The sequence below is a fragment of the Cyclopterus lumpus genome, chromosome 21, assembly GCF_009769545.1.
Source record: "Cyclopterus lumpus isolate fCycLum1 chromosome 21, fCycLum1.pri, whole genome shotgun sequence".
NCBI classification, from domain to species: Eukaryota; Metazoa; Chordata; class Actinopteri; order Perciformes; family Cyclopteridae; genus Cyclopterus; species Cyclopterus lumpus.
Window position 1 is genome coordinate 522,501 of NC_046986.1, and position 25,000 is coordinate 547,500.

General features: G+C 41.8%; 1 protein-coding gene across 3 annotated transcripts in view; it reads right to left on the reverse strand.

Moving 5' to 3' along the window:
- Nucleotides 1–6,498: 6,498 nt before the first annotated feature.
- LOC117750850 (mitogen-activated protein kinase kinase kinase kinase 4-like) overlaps nt 6,499–25,000 on the reverse strand; it is a 75,099-nt gene continuing 56,597 nt past the window's right edge. For 2 of the 3 annotated variants that reach the window (XM_034562253.1, XM_034562251.1), the window contains 9 exons: nt 22,231–22,345; nt 21,412–21,579; nt 19,627–19,770; nt 13,030–13,164; nt 10,348–10,448; nt 10,057–10,206; nt 9,792–9,951; nt 9,535–9,674; nt 6,499–7,170 (listed from right to left, as the gene is read on the reverse strand). In XM_034562253.1, the coding sequence (XP_034418144.1) occupies nt 7,087–7,170; nt 9,535–9,674; nt 9,792–9,951; nt 10,057–10,206; nt 10,348–10,448; nt 13,030–13,164; nt 19,627–19,770; nt 21,412–21,579; nt 22,231–22,345 (1,197 nt within the window). In that variant the 3' untranslated portion in view covers nt 6,499–7,086. Of the gene's footprint in view, nt 7,171–9,534; nt 9,718–9,791; nt 9,952–10,056; nt 10,207–10,347; nt 10,449–13,029; nt 13,165–19,626; nt 19,771–21,411; nt 21,580–22,230; nt 22,346–25,000 lie in introns of all 3 variants that reach the window. The other variant, XM_034562252.1, reaches the window with a different exon arrangement.

A 25,000-nucleotide genomic window follows, 5' to 3' on the forward strand; every position in this document is an offset into this window, starting at 1 on the left:
CTCTAGTCACATGACATCCTCTAGTCACATGACATCTATCGTACCTCTAGTCACATGACATCCTCTAGTCACATGACATCTATCGTACCTCTAGTCACATGACATCCTCTAGTCACATGACATCTATCGTACCTCTAGTCACATGACATCCTCTAGTCACATGACATCTATCGTACCTCTAGTCACATGACATCTAGTGTACCTCTAGTCACATGACATCTATCGTACCTCTAGTCACATGACATCTATTGTACCTCTAGTCACATGACATCTATCGTACCTCTAGTCACATGACATCCTCTAGTCACATGACATCTATCGTACCTCTAGTCACATGACATCTAGTGTACCTCTAGTCACATGACATCTAGTGTACCTCTAGTCACATGACATCTATCGTACCTCTAGTCACATGACATCTATTGTACCTCTAGTCACATGACATCTAGTGTACCTCTAGTCACATGACATCTATTGTACTTCTGGTCACATGACAGCTATTGTACTTCTGATCACATGACATCTATTGTACTTCTGGTCACATGACATCTATCGTACCTCTGGTCACATGACATCTATTGTACCTCTAGTCACATGACATCTATTGTACCTCTAGTCACATGACATCTAGTGTACCTCTAGTCACATGACATCTATTGTACTTCTGGTCACATGACATCTATTGTACTTCTGATCACATGACATCTATTGTACTTCTAGTCACATGACATCTATTGTACTTCTGATCACATGACATCTATTGTACTTCTGATCACATGACATCTATCGTACCTCTAGTCACATGACATCTATTGTACCTCTAGTCACATGACATCTATTGTACCTCTAGTCACATGACATCTATTGTACCTCTAGTCACATGACATCTATTGTACCTCTAGTCACATGACATCTATCGTACCTCTAGTCACATGACATCTATCGTACCTCTAGTCACATGACATCTATTGTACCTCTAGTCACATGACATCTATCGTACCTCTAGTCACATGACATCTATCGTACCTCTAGTCACATGACATCTATTGTACCTCTAGTCACATGACATCTATTGTACCTCTAGTCACATGACATCTATCGTACCTCTAGTCACATGACATCTATTGTACTTCTGATCACATGACTTCTATTGTACCTCTAGTCACATGACATCTATTGTACCTCTAGTCACATGACATCTATTGTACCTCTAGTCACATGACATCTATCGTACCTCTAGTCACATGACATCTATCGTACCTCTAGTCACATGACATCTATTGTACTTCTGATCACATGACATCTATTGTACCTCTAGTCACATGACATCTATTGTACCTCTAGTCACATGACATCTATCGTACCTCTAGTCACATGACATCTATTGTACTTCTGATCACATGACATCTATTGTACCTCTAGTCACATGACATCTATTGTACCTCTAGTCACATGACATCTATCGTACCTCTAGTCACATGACATCTATTGTACTTCTGGTCACATGACATCTATTGTACTTCTGGTCACATGACTTCTATTGTACCTCTAGTCACATGACATCTATCGTACCTCTAGTCACATGACATCTATCGTACCTCTGGTCACATGACATCTATTGTACTTCTGGTCACATGACATCTATTGTACTTCTGGTCACATGACATCTATTGTACCTCTAGTCACATGACATCTATTGTACCTCTAGTCACATGACATCTATTGTACCTCTAGTCACATGACATCTATTGTACCTCTAGTCACATGACATCTATTGTACTTCTGATCACATGACATCTATTGTACCTCTAGTCACATGACATCTATTGTACTTCTGGTCACATGACATCTATTGTACCTCTAGTCACATGACATCTATCGTACCTCTAGTCACATGACATCTATTGTACCTCTAGTCACATGACATCTATTGTACTTCTGGTCACATGACATCTATTGTACTTCTGGTCACATGACATCTATTGTACCTCTAGTCACATGACATCTATTGTACTTCTGGTCACATGACATCTATTGTACCTCTAGTCACATGACATCTATTGTACTTCTGGTCACATGACATCTATTGTACCTCTGGTCACATGACATCTATTGTACCTCTAGTCACATGACATCTATTGTACTTCTGATCACATGACATCTATTGTACTTCTGATCACATGACATCTATTGTAGCTCAACCAGGCTCAACCAGGCTCAACCAGACTCAACCAGACTCAACCAGGCTCAACCAGGCTCAACCAGACTCAACCAGACTCAACCAGGCTCAACCAGGCTCAACCAGACTCAACCAGGCTCAACCAGACTCAACCAGACTCAACCAGGCTCAACCAGGCTCAACCAGACTCAACCAGGCTCAACCAGACTCAACCAGACTCAACCAGGCTCAACCAGACTCAACCAGACTCAACCAGGCTCAACCAGGCTCAACCAGACTCAACCAGGCTCAACCAGACTCAACCAGACTCAACCAGGCTCAACCAGGCTCAACCAGGCTCAACCAGACTCAACCAGACTCAACCAGGCTCAACCAGGCTCAACCAGGTATAGCACTAACCGGAACCTTCGGAGACAGAATGGTGTTTTCCATCACGAGCAGATTGGACCTGCAATAACATCCGAGATGTGATTATGAATCATCTGGTTCTGTTCTGGAACCTTCAGAGACGAGGACAAAAGGACTTAAAAGGACTTTGACTTTATTCAAAGGAACAAACAGAGAGGACATAAGTTAGAGTAGCAGAGGAAGAAGAAATACCAAATAAAAAGTCTCCGTGTTGAAGAATACCTGAAATGAACAACTCGTGTGTTCCTTATTGTTTTGGAAGTTATTACGTCGGGGACATGACCAAAACAAAAACAATTCAAATGTCCAAGTAAAACAGGCTCAAAAACAAGGAATATGCATGAAACATGAACGTCGTTAGTGTAGCAAAACATGGCCTCTGTAAACATGTTCATATTAAACCACCGCGTGGATATAAACTTACAAACTATCGTTAAGCTTTGCGACTAGAACTTAAGAATACACAATCAGTCACGTGATTTGAATTGTTTTACCCAATTGTGAGCTAGCAAGCGACTGAGAATATCAATAATAATAATAACTGCTTTTCTTTCTTTCATGAAGTCAATACAGCCCCTCGCCGAGGCCTTGATGCATCACACACACACACAGCGCTCTGGGGGGGGGCACTGCCCTGTGTGTGTAGTCGTTGTCGTCTCTCACACACACACACACACAGCGCTCTGGGGGGGGGCACTGCCCCGTGTGTGTAGTCGTTGTCGTCTCACACACACACAGCGCTCTGGGGGGGGGCACTGCCCCGTGTGTAGTCGTTGTCGTCTCACACACACACAGCGCTCTGGGGGGGGGCACTGCCCCGTGTGTGTAGTCGTTGTCGTCTCTCACACACACACACAGCGCCCTGGGGGGGGGCACTGCCCCGTGTGTAGTCGTTGTCGTCTCTCACACACACACACAGCGCTCTGGGGGGGGCACGGCCCCGTGTGTAGTCGTTGTCGTCTCTCACACACCCAGCGCTCTGGGGGGGGGCACTGCCCCGTGTGTAGTCGTTGTCGTCTCTCACACACACAGCGCTCTGGGGGGGGGCACTGCCCCGTGTGTAGTCGTTGTCGTCTCTCACACACACACACAGCGCTCTGGGGGGGGCACTGCCCCGTGTGTAGTCGTTGTCGTCTCTCACACACACAGCGCTCTGGGGGGGGCACTGCCCCGTGTGTGTAGTCGTTGTCGTCTCTCACACACACAGCGCTCAGGGGGGGGCACTGCCCCGTGTGTGTAGTCGTTGTCGTCTCTCACACACACAGCGCTCTGGGGGGGGCACTGCCCCGTGTGTGTAGTCGTTGTCGTCTCTCACACACACAGCGCTCTGGGGGGGGCACTGCCCCGTGTGTAGTCGTTGTCGTCTCTCACACACACAGCGCTCTGGGGGGGGGCACTGCCCTGTGTGTAGTCGTTGTCGTCTCTCACACACACAGCGCTCTGGGGGGGGGCACTGCCCCGTGTGTAGTCGTTGTCGTCTCTCACACACACAGCGCTCTGGGGGGGGGCACTGCCCTGTGTGTAGTCGTTGTCGTCTCTCACACACACAGCGCTCTGGGGGGGGGGGCACTGCCCCGTGTGTGTAGTCGTTGTCGTCTCTCACACACACAGCGCTCTGGGGGGGGGGGCACTGCCCCGTGTGTGTAGTCGTTGTCGTCTCTCACACACACAGCGCTCGGGGGGGGGGCACTGCCCCGTGTGTAGTCGTTGTCGTCTCTCACACACACAGCGCTCTGGGGGGGGGCACTGCCCCGTGTGTAGTCGTTGTCGTCTCACACACACACAGCGCTCTGGGGGGGGGCACTGCCCCGTGTGTGTAGTCGTTGTCGTCTCTCACACACACACACAGCGCTCTGGGGGGGGGCACTGCCCCGTGTGTGTAGTCGTTGTCGTCTCTCACACACACACACAGCGCTCTGGGGGGGGCACTGCCCCGTGTGTAGTCGTTGTCGTCTCTCACACACACAGCGCTCTGGGGGGGGGCACTGCCCCGTGTGTAGTCGTTGTCGTCTCTCACACACACACACAGCGCTCTGGGGGGGGCACTGCCCCGTGTGTCGTCGTTGTCGGCTCTCACACACCCAGCGCTCTGGGGGGGGCACTGCCCCGTGTGTGTAGTCGTTGTCGTCTCTCACACACACAGCGCTCTGGGGGGGGCACTGCCCCGTGTGTGTAGTCGTTGTCGTCTCTCACACACACAGCGCTCTGGGGGGGGCACTGCCCCGTGTGTGTAGTCGTTGTCGTCTCTCACACACACAGCGCTCTGGGGGGGGCACTGCCCCGTGTGTAGTCGTTGTCGTCTCTCACACACACAGCGCTCTGGGGGGGGGCACTGCCCTGTGTGTAGTCGTTGTCGTCTCTCACACACACAGCGCTCTGGGGGGGGGCACTGCCCCGTGTGTAGTCGTTGTCGTCTCTCACACACACACCGCTCTGGGGGGGGGCACTGCCCTGTGTGTAGTCGTTGTCGTCTCTCACACACACAGCGCTCTGGGGGGGGGGGCACTGCCCCGTGTGTGTAGTCGTTGTCGTCTCTCACACACACAGCGCTCTGGGGGGGGGGGCACTGCCCCGTGTGTGTAGTCGTTGTCGTCTCTCACACACACAGCGCTCTGGGGGGGGGCACTGCCCCGTGTGTAGTCGTTGTCGTCTCTCACACACACACACACACAGCGCTCGGGGGGGGGGGCACTGCCCTGTGTGTAGTCGTTGTCGTCTCTCACACACACACACACACAGCGCTCTGGGGGGGGGGCACTGCCCCGTGTGTAGTCGTTGTCGTCTCTCACACACACACACACACAGCGCTCTGGGGGGGGGGCACTGCCCTGTGTGTAGTCGTTGTCGTCTCTCACACACACAGCGCTCTGGGGGGGGGCACTGCCCCGTGTGTAGTCGTTGTCGTCTCTCACACACACACACAGCGCTCTGGGGGGGGCACTGCCCCGTGTGTAGTCGTTGTCGTCTCTCACACACACAGCGCTCGGGGGGGGGGCACTGCCCCGTGTGTAGTCGTTGTCGTCTCTCACACACACACACAGCGCTCTGGGGGGGGGCACTGCCCCGTGTGTAGTCGTTGTCGTCTCTCACACACACAGCGCTCTGGGGGGGGCACTGCCCCGTGTGTAGTCGTTGTCGTCTCTCACACACACAGCGCTCTGGGGGGGGGGGCACTGCCCCGTGTGTGTAGTCGTTGTCGTCTCTCACACACACAGCGCTCTGGGGGGGGGCACTGCCCCGTGTGTAGTCGTTGTCGTCTCTCACACACACAGCGCTCTGGGGGGGGGGCACTGCCCCGTGTGTGTAGTCGTTGTCGTCTCTCACACACACAGCGCTCTGGGGGGGGGCACTGCCCCGTGTGTAGTCGTTGTCGTCTCTCACACACACAGCGCTCTGGGGGGGGGCACTGCCCCGTGTGTAGTCGTCTCCTCCTTCTCTTCCAGAGGAAACATCTCCAAAGTGTCTCACGTGAACAGGAGGCAGCTCGTCTCCAGAGTCAGAGCGTCCTCGTTCTCCTCCGTGGGGGAAAGTCTCAAGAGATCAAACATCTAGGATTGTGAACTTGTGACAAGATACAAAAGCAACCAAACCGCGTCGTCTCATGAACACACAAACAAGTCTTTCTACATTCGGGACAAAGAAATGGAAAAATAAACCTGCTGACCATGCGTTCACCTCCTAAAATACAATACTCTCTCTCTCACACTCCTCTACTTCATCTCCATTATCTTCTATTATATCTGACTATTCACAGCAGTTCAACTCCCGAGATGAGGCGGCCATGTTTGACAGAAACATGGCGCCATCTGGAAGATCCAATGAACCTTTATCTTCACTTCCATTCTCTTCTTCTTGTATCTGGACCACATAACGCTCTCCTTTCCTGGGTTCAGAGTAAAGACAACTGTGGGTGGGTGTGCGGAAATCTTTAAACAAAATTAAAATAAAAAAGCTAAAAGACATGTTTTACTCCACATTGTTACACTTAATAATAGTAATATTTCAAAAAATACTATTCTGAAATCCATCTTTCAGCCCAACCCTGTTTCTTTTGTGTATTTTTAAAGCACCTGTCGAAACAACACACACACCCACCTGTCGGGTCCCATCCAATCAGACTTCCAGTAGACTACCTGCCCCGCCTCCCCCTCTCACAGGTCAAACAGACGTACATTTACACACACTACTGTAGTTTTAATACAACAGAGTGGGGGGTGGGGGCTCTGCAGGTAGTCGTAATAATAGTGGTAGCAGTTCTACCTCAAGCTGACGGACATGATCCGCCCCCCCTTGTCTTAACTTCACATTTTCTTTCTTTCTTTCATTCATATATTAATACATCATCCCTTCAGGTATTTGGGGGGGGGACCAGAATTAAAGACCGTGTTGGTGGTTTTGTTCTTTTTGTTGTTGTTGTCTTGTTTGTCCCAGGGCTGACGGTGACATCGATCCAGTGTTAGCGAAGGGTGGAGGATGAAGAGGAGGAAGAGGAAGGTCGTCTACCAGCTGAGCAGGTTGCTTCGGCCCAGAGTCATGAAGTACACCTGGCTGGAGCCCCCGGACCGGACGGAGGCGAAGAACACCTGCAGAGGAGAAGGACAGGTGGAGGTTCACTGACAGGTGGAGGAGAAGGACAGGTGGAGGAGAAGGACAGGTGGAGGTTTACTGACAGGTGGAGGAGAAGGACAGGTGGAGGAGAAGGACAGGTGGAGGTTTACTGACAGGTGGAGGAGAAGGACATGTGGAGGTTCACTGACAGGTGGAGGAGAAGGACAGGTGGAGGAGAAGGACAGGTGGAGGTTTACTGACAGGTGGAGGAGAAGGACAGGTGGAGGTTTACTGACAGGTGGAGGAGAAGGACAGGTGGAGGAGAAGGACAGGTGGAGGTTTACTGACAGGTGGAGGTTTACTGACAGGTGGAGGAGAAGGACAGGTGGAGGTTTACTGACAGGTGGAGGAGAAGGACAGGTGGAGGTTTACTGACAGGTGGAGGAGAAGGACAGGTGGAGGAGAAGGACAGGTGGAGGTTTACTGACAGGTGGAGGAGAAGGACAGGTGGAGGAGAAGGACAGGTGGAGGTTTACTGACAGGTGGAGGAGAAGGACCGGTGGAGGAGAAGGACAGGTGGAGGTTTACTGACAGGTGGAGGAGAAGGACATGTGGAGGTTCACTGACAGGTGGAGGAGAAGGACAGGTGGAGGAGAAGGACAGGTGGAGGTTCACTGACAGGTGGAGGTTTACTGACAGGTGGAGGAGAAGGACAGGTGGAGGTTTACTGACAGGTGGAGGAGAAGGACAGGTGGAGGTTTACTGACAGGTGGAGGAGAAGGACAGGTGGAGGTTTACTGACAGGTGGAGGAGAAGGGACAGGTGGAGGTTTACTGACAGGTGGAGGAGAAGGACAGGTGGAGGTTTACTGACAGGTGGAGGTTTACTGACAGGTGGAGGAGAAGGACAGGTGGAGGTTTACTGACAGGTGGAGGAGAAGGACAGGTGGAGGAGAAGGACAGGTGGAGGTTTACTGACAGGTGGAGGAGAAGGACAGGTGGAGGAGAAGGACAGGTGGAGGTTTACTGACAGGTGGAGGAGAAGGACATGTGGAGGTTCACTGACAGGTGGAGGAGAAGGACAGGTGGAGGAGAAGGACAGGTGGAGGTTCACTGACAGGTGGAGGTTTACTGACAGGTGGAGGAGAAGGACAGGTGGAGGTTTACTGACAGGTGGAGGAGAAGGACAGGTGGAGGTTTACTGACAGGTGGAGGAGAAGGACAGGTGGAGGAGAAGGACAGGTGGAGGTTCACTGACAGGTGGAGGTTCACTGACAGGTGGAGGAGAAGGACAGGTGGAGGTTTACTGACAGGTGGAGGAGAAGGACAGGTGGAGGTTTACTGACAGGTGGAGGAGAAGGGACAGGTGGAGGTTTACTGACAGGTGGAGGAGAAGGACAGGTGGAGGTTTACTGACAGGTGGAGGTTTACTGACAGGTGGAGGAGAAGGACAGGTGGAGGTTTACTGACAGGTGGAGGTTCACTGACAGGTGGAGGAGAAGGACAGGTGGAGGTTTACTGACAGGTGGAGGAGAAGGACAGGTGGAGGTTTACTGACAGGTGGAGGAGAAGGACAGGTGGAGGTTCACTGACAGGTGGAGGAGAAGGGACAGGTGGAGGAGAAGGACAGGTGGAGGTTCACTGACAGGTGGAGGAGAAGGACAGGTGGAGGAGAAGGACAGGTGGAGGAGAAGGACAGGTGGAGGTTCACTGACAGGTGGAGGAGAAGGGACAGGTGGAGGAGAAGGACAGGTGGAGGTTTACTGACAGGTGGAGGAGAAGGACAGGTGGAGGTTTACTGACAGGTGGAGGAGAAGGACAGGTGGAGGTTCACTGACAGGTGGAGGAGAAGGACAGGTGGAGGAGAAGGACAGGTGGAGGTTTACTGACAGGTGGAGGAGAAGGACAGGTGGAGGTTTACTGACAGGTGGAGGAGAAGGACAGGTGGAGGTTTACTGACAGGTGGAGGAGAAGGACAGGTGGAGGAGAAGGACAGGTGGAGGAGAAGGACAGGTGGAGGTTTACTGACAGGTGGAGGAGAAGGACAGGTGGAGGTTTACTGACAGGTGGAGGAGAAGGACAGGTGGAGGTTTTCTGACAGGTGGAGGAGAAGGACAGGTGGAGGTTTTCTGACAGGTGGAGGAGAAGGACAGGTGAAGGAGAAGGACAGGTGAAGGAGAAGGACAGGTGGAGGTTTACTGACAGGTGGAGGTTCACTGACAGGTGGAGGAGAAGGACAGGTGGAGGTTCACTGACAGGTGGAGGTTCACTGACAGGTGGAGGTTCACTGACAGGTGGAGGTGCACTACTTTCACATCTTTCCCTTCATCAACCACTACATCAGTGAAACTAATAAGAAAATATGTAACGATGATGACATCATCTCAGGGCGTGTCTCACCTTGTCGTTCCTCTCACAGAGGAACTTGAGTCTCTGGGCCCTCTTGTGCATGAAGACCCCGTCCAGGTGTCCGGTCTCCACCGAGCGGATCTCGATGGCCTTCTCTCCCCAACCCATGATCTGGTTGGACCGGATGTAGGCTGCAGGGAGGAGTGTAGATCAGAGCTCCACCAACACATGGACCTTTTCTTTGAGTAAATATTGTTAAGATGCATGCAGGTAGAAGATCTAGATGAATGCATGAAGGACCCACTCACCCACTGAGGTGGGCATCTCCCCCCACTGCAGCACCACGTCCTTGGTGATCCGCCCGTACGTGTTGACGTAGACGCCCTCGTCCTCGTAGCACACCAGCAGCTCGATGCCGTCGGTGTTGGGCAGGATGATGATGGCGTGAGACTGGATGTGGGTCTGGATCTGCAGGGACACGCCGACATCGGCTCGTTTACCTCTCCGGAAAAAGAGATCTGTGCAGAGAGCTAGCTAGAACCACTTGGAGGTGCACGTTGTGTGTTCGCTCACGTGTGACGGCAGGTAGATGTCGTAGACGGCCCCGGAGTCCACGTCCACGGCGTGGAAGCCCAGGCTCGAGCCGTAGATGACCTTTAACCTCTGACCCTCCTCCACGGTCAGGTCCACCAGCAGGGGCTTGTGCACCAGGTCCCCGAAAGACTGAAGAGCACACGGGTCAGAAAAACAGAGGGTTTTGGTTTCTCTGGAGCAGCTGATCAGTAAATATTGATCAGGGGTCGAAGGTCAGCTGGACAAACACACATCTGGCTGCTAACAAGCTACACTAGTGGATCCGCTCACCTTGAAGGCCATGAACTTGTGGTAGGGCTTTGGTGCCCAGGCGTAGACCTCCACCGAGTTCTTCAGGGCCAGAACCAAGAACTTGATCCTCTCATATTTCACTGGGGAACAACAAAATAATATTAGAGAATATGAGAAAATGTATAGGTTTTCACTAATAGAAATGTTGAATTTAAAACGTTTCCCGACATTTCTCCTCGTTGAGGACGTTTGGTCATTCAAAGGAAGAAGTTATAGTTGAAGAGTTCTATCTAGTGTATACTGTAGACTTAGTACTTCTAATGTTGGTAAAACCATGACGGTGATGAAGTTGGAAAGCCCTGAATTCAACCAATCGATGGACGTGCCTGAAGAAAGCTTCTAGACAGGAAATGGCAGCTCTGCTCCTGATAGAGGAGTTTCCAACAGGAAGTGCTGCTCGACCGTAAACAAGGACATGGTGGACGTCCTGACACGTTGTTACTTAACTAAGGGCTTTCCTGCCACACACACACACACACACACACACACACACACACACACACACACACACACACACACACACACACACACACACACACACACACACACACACACACACACACACACACACACACACACACACACCCTGTAGCTTAATAAATGTTGATAAACTGCATGATAAACATAACGGTTCACAGTAAACAAACATCACCCTCTCAAGAATTATAACTTGAAAATTGTAAAGGTAAAGAAACAAAAGGAACAGAAACAAAAGGTAAAGAAAGGAAGTTAAAGAAAGGAAAGGTAAAGAAACAAAGGTAAAGAAACAAAGGAACAGAAACAAAGGTAAAGAAACAAAGGTAAAGAAACAAAGGTAAAGAAGCAAAGGAACAGAAGCAAAGGTAAAGAAAGGAAAGGAACAGAAACAAAGGTAAAGAAAGGAAAGGTAAAGAAACAAAGGAACAGAAACAAAGGTAAAGAAAGGAAAGGAACAGAAACAAAGGTAAAGAAAGGAAAGGAACAGAAACAAAGGTAAAGAAAGGAAAGGAACCGAAACAAAGGTAAAGAAAGGAAAGGAACAGAAACAAAGGTAAAGAAACAAAGGAACAGAAGCAAAGGAACAGAAACAAAGGTAAAGAAACAAAGGTAAAGAAAGGAAAGGAACAGAAACAAAGGTAAAGAAAGGAAAGGAACAGAAACAAAGGTAAAGAAACAAAGGAACAGAAACAAAGGAACAGAAACAAAGGTAAAGAAACAAAGGAACAGAAGCAAAGGAACAGAAGCAAAGGAACAGAAACAAAGGTAAAGAAACAAAGGAACAGAAGCAAAGGAACAGAAACAAAGGTAAAGAAACAAAGGTAAAGAAAGGAAAGGAACAGAAACAAAGGTAAAGAAAGGAAAGGAACAGAAACAAAGGTAAAGAAAGGAAAGGAACAGAAACAAAGGTAAAGAAACAAAGGAACAGAAGCAAAGGAACAGAAACAAAGGTAAAGAAACAAAGGTAAAGAAACAAAGGTAAAGAAAGGAAAGGTAAAGAAACAAAGGTAAAGAAACAAAGGTAAAGAAACAAAGGTAAAGAAAGGAAAGGAACAGAAACAAAGGTAAAGAAAGGAAAGGAACAGAAACAAAGGTAAAGAAAGGAAAGGTAAAGAAACAAAGGTAAAGAAACAAAGGTAAAGAAAGGAAAGGAACAGAAACAAAGGTAAAGAAAGGAAAGGTAAAGAAACAAAGGTAAAGAAACAAAGGAACAGAAACAAAGGTAAAGAAACAAAGGAACAGAAGCAAAGGAACAGAAGCAAAGGAACAGAAACAAAGGTAAAGAAACAAAGGTAAAGAAAGGAAAGGAACAGAAACAAAGGTAAAGAAAGGAAAGGAACAGAAACAAAGGTAAAGAAACAAAGGAACAGAAGCAAAGGAACAGAAACAAAGGTAAAGAAACAAAGGTAAAGAAACAAAGGTAAAGAAAGGAAAGGAACAGAAACAAAGGTAAAGAAAGGAAAGGTAAAGAAACAAAGGTAAAGAAACAAAGGTAAAGAAACAAAGGTAAAGAAAGGAAAGGAACAGAAACAAAGGTAAAGAAAGGAAAGGTAAAGAAACAAAGGTAAAGAAACAAAGGTAAAGAAAGGAAAGGAACAGAAACAAAGGTAAAGAAAGGAAAGGAACAGAAACAAAGGTAAAGAAAGGAAAGGAACAGAAACAAAGGTAAAGAAAGGAAAGGAACAGAAACAAAGGTAAAGAAAGGAAAGGAACCGAAACAAAGGTAAAGAAAGGAAAGGAACAGAAACAAAGGTAAAGAAACAAAGGAACAGAAGCAAAGGAACAGAAACAAAGGTAAAGAAACAAAGGTAAAGAAACAAAGGTAAAGAAAGGAAAGGAACAGAAACAAAGGTAAAGAAAGGAAAGGTAAAGAAACAAAGGTAAAGAAACAAAGGTAAAGAAACAAAGGTAAAGAAAGGAAAGGAACAGAAACAAAGGTAAAGAAAGGAAAGGAACAGAAACAAAGGTAAAGAAACAAAGGAACAGAAGCAAAGGAACAGAAACAAAGGTAAAGAAACAAAGGTAAAGAAACAAAGGAACAGAAACAAAGGTAAAGAAACAAAGGTAAAGAAACAAAGGTAAGGAAAGGAACAGAAACAAAGGTAAAGAAACACACACTCTCCATCCACCCGTGTGGGTGAGTCCTTCCTACTTCCTGTCTCTGCTCAGTCGGCGTGGACCTACCGACATTGTAGTGGACGCAGCCCTCCAGGTCGCCCACGGTGGTCCAGCCCTGCTTCTTCTCCACCTCGGGGTCGTTGTGAAGGATCTTGTTCCTCAGCCAGGACAGGTAGTACACACGCAGCTTGTTCTTCTTACCTAGCGGGGACCAGGACATCAAATCAGCTTCTGAAGTCTTTAGGTTCAATGTGTGTGTTGGTAGAAGAACAGTCAGGGTAGTCCGTTATGTGAAGTAATTACAAGTCATAGTATCATAGTATATATATTATATAGTGTAGTTATAAGTCATAGAGTATAAGTTATATAAAGTAGTTATAAGTCATAGTATATATGTTATATCAAGTAATTACAAGTCATAGTATATATGTTATATAAAGTAGTTATAAGTCATAGTATACATGTTATATAAAGTAGTTATAAGTCATAGTATATATGTTATATAAAGTAATTACAAGTCATAGTATATATGTTATATCAAGTAATTACAAGTCATAGTATATATATGTTATATAAAGTAGTTATAAGTCATAGTATACATGTTATATAAAGTAGTTATAAGTCATAGTATATATGTTATATAAAGTAGTTATAAGTCATAGTATACATGTTATATAAAGTAGTTATAAGTCATAGTATATATGTTATATAAAGTAATTACAAGTCATAGTATATATGTTATATCAAGTAATTACAAGTCATAGTATATATGTTATATAAAGTAGTTATAAGTCATAGTATACATGTTATATAAAGTAGTTATAAGTCATAGTATATATGTTATATAAAGTAATTACAAGTCATAGTATACATGTTATATAAAGTAGTTATAAGTCATAGTATACATGTTATATAAAGTAGTTATAAGTCATAGTATATATGTTATATAAAGTAGTTACAAGTCATAGTATATATGTTATATAAAGTAGTTACAAGTCATAGTATACATGTTATATAAAGTAGTTATAAGTCATAGTATATATGTTATATAAAGTAGTTATAAGTCATAGTATATATATGTTATATAAAGTAATTACAAGTCATAGTATATATGTTATATAAAGTAGTTACAAGTCATAGTATATATGTTATATAAAGTAGTTATAAGTCATAGTATATATGTTATATAAAGTAATTACAAGTCATAGTATATATGTTATATAAAGTAATTACAAGTCATAGTATATGTTATATAAAGTAGTTATAAGTCATAGTATATATGTTATATAAAGTAATTACAAGTCATAGTATATGTTATATAAAGTAGTTATAAGTCATAGTATATATGTTATATAAAGTAGTTATAAGTCATAGTATATATATGTTATATAAAGTAATTACAAGTCATAGTATATGTTATATAAAGTAGTTATAAGTCATAGTATATATGTTATATAAAGTAGTTACAAGTCATAGTATATATGTTATATAAAGTAATTACAAGTCATAGTATATATGTTATATAAAGTAATTACAAGTCATAGTATATATGTTATATAAAGTAATTACAAGTCATAGTATATGTTATATAAAGTAGTTATAAGTCATAGTATATATGTTATATAAAGTAATTACAAGTCATAGTATATGTTATATAAAGTAGTTATAAGTCATAGTATATATGTTATATAAAGTAGTTATAAGTCATAGTATATATATGTTATATAAAGTAATTACAAGTCATAGTATATGTTATATAAAGTAGTTATAAGTCATAGTATATATGTTATATAAAGTAATTACAAGTCATAGTATATATGTTATATAAAGTAATTACAAGTCATAGTATATATGTTATATAAAGTAATTACAAGTCATAGTATACATGTTATATAAAGTAATTACAAGTCATAGTATATATGTTATATAAAGTAATTACAAGTCATAGTATCATAGAATATATATTATATAGTGTAGTTATAAGTCATAGAGTATAAGTTATATAAAGTAGTTATAAGTCATAGTATATATGTTATATAAAGTAGTTATAAGTCATAGTATATATATGTTATATAAAGTAATTACAAGTCATAGTATCATAGTATATATATTATATAGTGTAGTTATAAGTCATAGTATATATGTTATATAAAGTAATTACAAGTCATAGTATATATGTTATATAAAGTAGTTATAAGTCATAGTATATATGTTATATAAAGTAGTTATAAGTCATAGTATATATGTTATATCAAGTAATTACAAGTCATAGTTTATTTGTTATATAAAGTAGTTATAAGTCATAGTATATATGTTGTATAAAGTAATTACAAGTCATAGTGTATATGTTATATAAAGTAGTTATAAGTCATAGTATATATGTTATATAAAGTAATTACAAGTCATAGTATCATAGTATATATATTATATAGTGTAGTTATAAGTCATAGTGTACATGTTATATAAAGTAGTTATAAGTCATAGTATATATATGTTATATAAAGTAATTACAAGTCATAGTATCATAGTATATATATTATATAGTGTAGTTATAAGTCATAGTGTATATGTTATATAAAGTAGTTATAAGTCATAGTATATATGTTATATCAAGTAATTACAAGTCATAGTATATATGTTATATAAAGTAGTTATAAGTCATAGTATATATATGTTATATAAAGTAGTTATAAGTCATAGTATATATGTTATATCAAGTAATTACAAGTCATAGTATATATGTTATATAAAGTAGTTATAAGTCATAGTATATATGTTATATAAAGTAGTTACAAGTCATAGTATATATGTTATATAAAGTAATTACAAGTCATAGTATATATGTTATATAAAGTAATTACAAGTCATAGTATATATGTTATATAAAGTAATTACAAGTCATAGTATATGTTATATAAAGTAGTTATAAGTCATAGTATATATGTTATATAAAGTAATTACAAGTCATAGTATATGTTATATAAAGTAGTTATAAGTCATAGTATATATGTTATATAAAGTAGTTATAAGTCATAGTATATATATGTTATATAAAGTAATTACAAGTCATAGTATATGTTATATAAAGTAGTTATAAGTCATAGTATATATGTTATATAAAGTAATTACAAGTCATAGTATATATGTTATATAAAGTAATTACAAGTCATAGTATATATGTTATATAAAGTAATTACAAGTCATAGTATACATGTTATATAAAGTAATTACAAGTCATAGTATATATGTTATATAAAGTAATTACAAGTCATAGTATCATAGAATATATATTATATAGTGTAGTTATAAGTCATAGAGTATAAGTTATATAAAGTAGTTATAAGTCATAGTATATATGTTATATAAAGTAGTTATAAGTCATAGTATATATATGTTATATAAAGTAATTACAAGTCATAGTATCATAGTATATATATTATATAGTGTAGTTATAAGTCATAGTATATATGTTATATAAAGTAATTACAAGTCATAGTATATATGTTATATAAAGTAGTTATAAGTCATAGTATATATGTTATATAAAGTAGTTATAAGTCATAGTATATATGTTATATCAAGTAATTACAAGTCATAGTTTATTTGTTATATAAAGTAGTTATAAGTCATAGTATATATGTTGTATAAAGTAATTACAAGTCATAGTGTATATGTTATATAAAGTAGTTATAAGTCATAGTATATATGTTATATAAAGTAATTACAAGTCATAGTATCATAGTATATATATTATATAGTGTAGTTATAAGTCATAGTGTACATGTTATATAAAGTAGTTATAAGTCATAGTATATATATGTTATATAAAGTAATTACAAGTCATAGTATCATAGTATATATATTATATAGTGTAGTTATAAGTCATAGTGTATATGTTATATAAAGTAGTTATAAGTCATAGTATATATGTTATATCAAGTAATTACAAGTCATAGTATATATGTTATATAAAGTAGTTATAAGTCATAGTATATATATGTTATATAAAGTAGTTATAAGTCATAGTATATATGTTATATCAAGTAATTACAAGTCATAGTATATATGTTATATAAAGTAGTTATAAGTCATAGTATATATATGTTATATAAAGTAGTTATAAGTCATAGTATCATAGTATATATATTATATAGTGTAGTTATAAGTCATAGAGTATAAGTTATATAAAGTAGTTATAAGTCATAGTATATATGTTATATCAAGTAGTTATAAGTCATAGTATATATATGTTATATAAAGTAATTACAAGTCATAGTATATATGTTATATAAAGTAGTTATAAGTCATAGTATATATATGTTATATAAAGTAATTACAAGTCATAGTATCATAGTATATATATTATATAGTGTAGTTATAAGTCATAGTGTATATGTTATATAAAGTAGTTATAAGTCATAGTATATATGTTATATCAAGTAATCACAAGTCATAGTATATATGTTATATCAAGTAATTACAAGTCATAGTATATATGTTATAGAAAGTAGTTATAAGTCATAGTATATATATGTTATATAAAGTAATTACAAGTCATAGTATCATAGTATATATATGTTATATAAAGTAGTTATAAGTCATAGTGTATATGTTATATAAAGTAGTTATAAGTCATAGTATATATATGTTATATAAAGTAGTTATAAGTCATAGTATATATGTTATATAAAGTAGTTATAAGTCATAGTATATATATGTTATATAAAGTAATTACAAGTCATAGTATCATAGTATATATATGTTATATAAAGTAGTTATAAGTCATAGTGTATATGTTATATAAAGTAGTTATAAGTCATAGTATATATATGTTATATAAAGTAATTACAAGTCATAGTATCATAGTATATATATTATATAGTGTAGTTATAAGTCATAGAGTATATGGTATATAAAGTAGTTATAAGTCATAGTATATATATGTTATATAAAGTAGTTATAAGTCATAGTATATATATGTTATATAAAGTAATTACAAGTCATAGTATATATATTATATAAAGTAATTACAAGTCATAGTATATGTCTTATATAAAGTAATTACAAGTCATAGTATATATGTTATATAAAGTAATTACAAGTCATAGTATATATATGTTATATAAAGTAATTACAAGTCATAGTATATATGTTATAAAGTAAACATGTCATAGTATATATGTTATAAAGTAAACATGTCATAGTATATATGTTATAAAGTAAACATGTCATAGTATATATGTTATAAAGTCAACATGTCATAGTATATATGTTATATAAAGTAGTTATAAGGCATAGTATGATATATAAAGTAATTACAAGTCATAGTATATATGTTATAAAGTAATTACAAGTCATAGTATATGATATATAAAGTAAATATAGGTCATAGTATACATTACATAGTAACATTGAGGGTGATAACTAACTAACTAACTTTCCGTGACACGTATTTCCATGTCTTCACTGCAAAAAAGCTTTGCCGTGTATCGGCGTCACATATCACACACACACACACACATATCACACACACACACACACATATCACACACACACACACACATATCACACACACACACATATCACACACACACACATATCACACACACACACATATCACACATCACACACACACACACACACACATATATCACACACACATATCACACACACACACACACATATCACACACACATATCACACACACACACATACACATATCACACACACATATATCACACACACACACACACACATATCACACACACATATCACACATACACATATCACACACACATATATCACACACACATATCACACACACACACACACATATCACACATATCACACACACATATATCACACACACATATCACACACACATATCACACATACACATATCACACATACACATATCACACACACATATATCACACACACACACACATATCACACACACATATATCACACACACATATCACACACACATATCACACATACACATATCACACACACATATATCACACACACATATCACACATACACATATCACACACACATATATCACACACACATATCACACACACACACAGATCACACACACATATATCACACACACACACACACATATCACACACACATATCACACACACACACACACATATATCACACACACATATCACACACACATATCACACACACATATCACACACACATATCACACACATACACGCGCACATATACACACATACTCACTCACTCACACACATCACTCACACAACACCGTCTCACCCAGCTGAGATTTACTCAACATCCGCTGGTCTCAAAATATCTGTTGTGACACACTGTGCGTGTGTGTGTGTGTATCTGTGTGTCTGTGTGTGATATGTGTGTGTGTGTGTGTGTATCTGTGTGTGTGTGTCTGTGTGTGGTACATTGAGAAACAGGAGAAGTAAAAACATAGAGGCACTTTCCATCTGAGAAATCTTGTTGACGCGCACAATTTGTCAGACAATACGTAGGATGAAGGAGGTGTGTGTGTATTTGGAAGTGTGTGTGCGTGGGAATGTGCACAACACACACATTTCAGGAACTGACAGCAGGATGGGAACCATTAGGCTGCATCAAGTGTCATAAAACCATCTTTAAAACGTGTGTGTGTACCTGATATAGTCACCAGGACATTGAGCCCCTCCAGGACGTCCATCTGCTGGAAGCGCCGTCGGCTGATCAGAGGGTAGACCTTCCCCTGACCGCTGCGGTCCAACAGCATCAAACCGCTCTCTGTCCCCACCAACAGGTTCACACCTACACACACACACACACACACACACACACACACACACACACACACACACACACACACACACACACACACACACACACACACACACACACACACACACACACACACACACACACACACACACACACACACACACACACACACACACACACACACACAAATAAATAAAGCTGGGAACAGAATCCAGCTTCATCAGGACTTTGCTGCCACCAGGTGGCGAAGACTTTTATGACTATATAAGATTGATAAAGATTTGGTATATTTAAGTTGCTCTATTATATAAACATAAAGAAATATATTTAAAAAATGTAAATAAAAAGAATTGAAATGAAGGACTATAAATTATGTACATAATGTTCTGAAATGTAACACAATAAACTAGCAAACAGTAAAAAACTAAAAGTGTAAACAAGTGGATGCAAAATGCTGTGAAATTGAATATAAATGGTATAAATAAGAATTATACTGAAATATACAGTATAAAGAAATGCTGTATTCTTAATATACAATCATTGTACAGTTTAATCATTTAATCGGATCGAAACCTTTCTATTTCTTTACTGTGAAGTGATTTGAGTAAAACCATGAAATAAATTAATAATAATTAATAAATAAATAAACTTCACAATTATGTTGACTATTGATCGTTTAAATTGACTTTTGTATAACACGACAATATCAGAAAAAGATCTTAAATTATCACACACTGCTCGTGTAGAACAAATAACTTAAATGTTAGAACCCTTAGACATTAGAACCCTTACACATGAGAACCCTTAGACATTAGAACCCTTACACATGAGAACCCTTAGACATTAGAACCCTTAACCATTAGAACCCTTAGACATTGGAAACCTTAGACATTAGAACCCTTACACATGAGAACCCTTAGACATTAGAACCCTTACACATGAGAACCCTTAGACATTAGAACCCTTAACCATTAGAACCCTTAGACATTGGAACCCTTAGACATTAGAACCCTTAAACATTAGAACCCTTAGATGTGAACCCTTAGACATTGGAACCCTTAGACGTTAGAACCCTTAAACATTAGAACCCTTAGATGTGAACCCTTAGACATTAGAACCCTTACACGTGAGAACCCTTACACATTAGAAGCCTTAAACATTAGAACCCTTAAACAGTGGAACCCTTGGACATTGGAACCCTTAAACATTAGAACCCTTAAACAGTGGAACCCTTGGACATTGGAACCCTTAGACATTGGAACCCTTAAACATTGGAACCCTTAGACATTGGAACCCTTAAACATTAGAACCCTTAAACAGTGGAACCCTTGGACATTGGAACCCTTAAACAGTGGAACCCTTGGACATTGGAACCCTTAAACATTAGAACCCTTAAACAGTGGAACCCTTGGACATTGGAACCCTTGGACATTGGAACCCTTGGACATTGGAACCCTTGGACATTGGAACCCTTGGACATTGGAACCCTTGGACATTGGAACCCTTGGACATTGGAACCCTTAAACATTGGAACCCTTAAACATTAGAACCCTTAAACAGTGGAACCCTTGGACATTGGAACCCTTGGACATTGGAACCCTTGGACATTGGAACCCTTAGACATTGGAACCCTTAAACATTGGAACCCTTAAACATTAGAACCCGCCTCACCCCAGAGAGCAGCACACAGGATCTCAGAGTTGAACCTCTTCTTGTACTTGCGGATCTCCGGCGTGTCGCTCTGCGGGCGCGTGTTCACCGGGTTCACGTTGACCACGGAGCCCTTTCGAGACGGGTCGGCCCGCAGCGCCTCGGCCAGCCGGGCGTCGTTCCCGTAGCCTGAAAGGTCAAGGGTCAAAATTAGTCTGAAGGTGGATGGCTCTCCTGAGCTTCTCAAAAAGTTTAAAAGCGACCGTCCATCAATCTTTTCTTCATGTTTGTTCCGTGAACTAGGAAACGGGGACCAGGAAGCCTCTGGCGGCATTGTATTTCTAGGTATGCGGACCCTCCTCCGGCTCTACTAAACCACCATCTGGACTGAGCACTCCAGAGGCCACCAGCTGCCTCAGCATACCAGAAGGATCTGGCGTTCCTCTCAAAGGGGGTGATGGGAACAGGCCGATAAGAAAGCGCTGTTTAGAAGCCGAGGACGCTAACGAGCTCTGCGACCTCGGCGAGGCCGCGATAATGAACTGCTTTCGGTTCAAAACACCCAAATCATAATCATAATAACGCAACACACTAACTCATGGAGGCAGCAGGAGACCAGCAGCTCCTGAGAGGTTAAACACTGGTTTATGAAGGAGTCTGGTGTGTTTGAGGAGATCAGAGAAAACAGCTTCTTCAGAAAGGTCAAGAGGTGATGATATTCTAAATATAGAGTAAGATTCTTTTAGGAGTCTAAACACTTTGCTCCATCTGCTGCAGTAAAACACGTCTTGTACACAAAGTGTATGTGTTTGGTATGTGCCACCAGGGGGCGTGACCTACCGATGTTGTTGAGGGCGCTGCCGGTGGACGTGGACACCTGGAGGAGGCGTGGGTCGATGAACGGCGTGAAGGAGGAAGAGGACTTATGTTTCTGCATGTTGTTACTAGACTGGCTCTACAGCGAGAGGACACCAGGAATTACAAACACACATTTCATGTCAACAATGCTGTTTCTGTATGCGTGTCATGCATGTACGATGGGCATTCAATCGGAGGGTCAAATTATGAATACTGGGGGATAAAGTCAAAAACAATGAACGGTGGAGGGTAAAACACGTGTTGACAAAAAGAACCTCATTTTTAAACATACTTGCCGTTGTGCTCCTAACTGCCCTGTTGGCTTTGACTGACTGGAGAATGTGAGATATGACTGGAGATGAACATGAAGGAATATCATGAGATTTAGAGGGCTGTGAATCAGAACACGTCTGTTGTGGTCTTAAATAACAAAGAGCACAGCGATGGAACTACAGCTGGAAAAAAAAATATATATATATATATATATATTTAAAAAAAAGATATCTATAAATATATATATATATTCATATGTATAAATACATATATATACTGTATATATAAATATAAATATGTTTATATTTATGTATAAAACATAAAATGAACTTTCAGGTAAGGACTGCCTTTACTAAGCGTGTACTGTTGCATGTACTATGCATCCATGTGGGACACACGTCGTCGTCATCAGAGAGGATTGTGGGTCAGAATAGAAGAGCATGTTGGTATTTTCAGACTGATATCTGATATACATACTATGTATTGGGTATTTAAATAGTCTGGTATTATTATTGGAAAGCACGATATAAGTCAGAAGAGAAGAAAACACAAAAACAGGTGAGGGGACCATGTTGGCCAAGAGGAGGGCCACCAGGAGAGATGGTGACCAGCAGAGGGCGCCCTATGGTGAGGTCATCACGGCCGGTTAGAAGTGTAAAAACGGCAGCGGCATCTTGTGTTAAAGTTACTGTGAGGAACTTTCATGTAGTGTTGGTTCTGACGCCCCCAGTGGACTAAAGTGGTAGTGTTGGTTCTGACGCCCCCTGTGGACTAAAGTGGTAGTGTTGGTTCTGGTGCCCCCTGTGGACTAAAGTGGTAGTGTTGGTTCTGGTGCCCCCTGTGGACTAAAGTGGTAGTGTTGGTTCTGGTGCCCCCTGTGGACTAAAGTGGTAGTGTTGGTTCTGGTGCCCCCTGTGGACTAAAGTGGTAGTGATGGTTCTGGTGCCCCCTGTGGACTAAAGTGGTAGTGTTGGTTCTGGTGCCCCCTGTGGACTAAAGTGGTAGTGTTGGTTCTGACGCCCCCAGTGGACTAAAGTGGTAGTGTTGGTTCTGGTGCCCCCTGTGGACTAAAGTGGTAGTGTTGGTTCTGGTGCCCCCTGTGGACTAAAGTGGTAGTGTTGGTTCTGACGCCCCCAGTGGACTAAAGTGGTAGTGTTGGTTCTGACGCCCCCAGTGGACTAAAGTGGTAGTGTTGGTTCTGGTGCCCCCTGTGGACTAAAGTGGTAGTGTTGGTTCTGTTGTCCCCTGTGGACTAAAGTAGTAGTGTTGGTTCTGGCGCCCCCTGTGGACTAAAGTGGTAGTGTTGGTTCTGGCGCCCCCTGTGGACTAAAGTGGTAGTGTTGGTTCTGGCGCCCCCTGTGGACTAAAGTGGTAGTGTTGGTTCTGGTGCCCCCTGTGGACTAAAGTGGTAGTGTTGGTTCTGGCGCCCCCTGTGGACTAAAGTGGTAGTGTTGGTTCTGGTGCCCCCTGTGGACTAAAGTGGTAGTGTTGGTTCTGGCGCCCCCTGTGGACTAAAGTGGTAGTGTTGGTTCTGACGCCCCCTGTGGACTAAAGTGGTAGTGTTGGTTCTGGCGCCCCCTGTGGACTAAAGTGGTAGTGTTGGTTCTGACGCCCCCTGTGGACTAAAGTGGTAGTGTTGGTTCTGGTGCCCCCTGTGGACTAAAGTAGTAGTGTTGGTTCTGGCGCCCCCTGTGGACTAAAGTGGTAGTGTTGGTTCTGTTGTCCCCTGTGGACTAAAGTGGTAGTGTTGGTTCTGACGCCCCCTGTGGACTAAAGTGGTAGTGTTGGTTCTGACGCCCCCTGTGGACTAAAGTGGTAGTGTTGGTTCTGGTGCCCCCTGTGGACTAAAGTGGTAGTGTTGGTTCTGACGCCCCCTGTGGACTAAAGTGGTAGTGTCTCTGAGCATCAGGGTCCATTTTAGAAAACGTCTCACGTTACTGCAGCAGGGTCTGACAGTGGGCCCCTCCTAGTCCTGGTTCTGGTTCTCCCGTGCCCCCCTTCCCTCAAGCGGGTCCAGCACTGCTCCTGGAGGAGGAGGAGCTGCTGCTGGGAGCTGAGCTTTCCTCCTCCCTCTGTAGCTCTGACTGCAGGTCTGAGGTTGCAGGTGAAGCCGGATCTGGGTGTGTCCACGGTGGACTGGTCTCTGTTGGAGTCTGAGCTGAAGGAGGTTCTGGTGAACCTGCATGATGTCATCTGGTTTCACCAGAATCCGACCCGGAGGCTCCGATAAGGAGCTTTAAGAAGAACTCTGTAGAAGCAGACCATCTTCTCTCTGGTGGTCTGTTTACTGATGGAGGTCTATAGAGGACCAGGACTACACTGGGGTCCATAGAGGACCAGGACCACACTGAGGTCATATAGAGGACCAGGACTACACTGGGGTCATATAGAGGACCAGGACTACACTGAGGTCTATAGAGGACCAGGACTACACTGAGGTCTATAGAGGACCAGGACTACACTGAGGTCTATAGAGGAC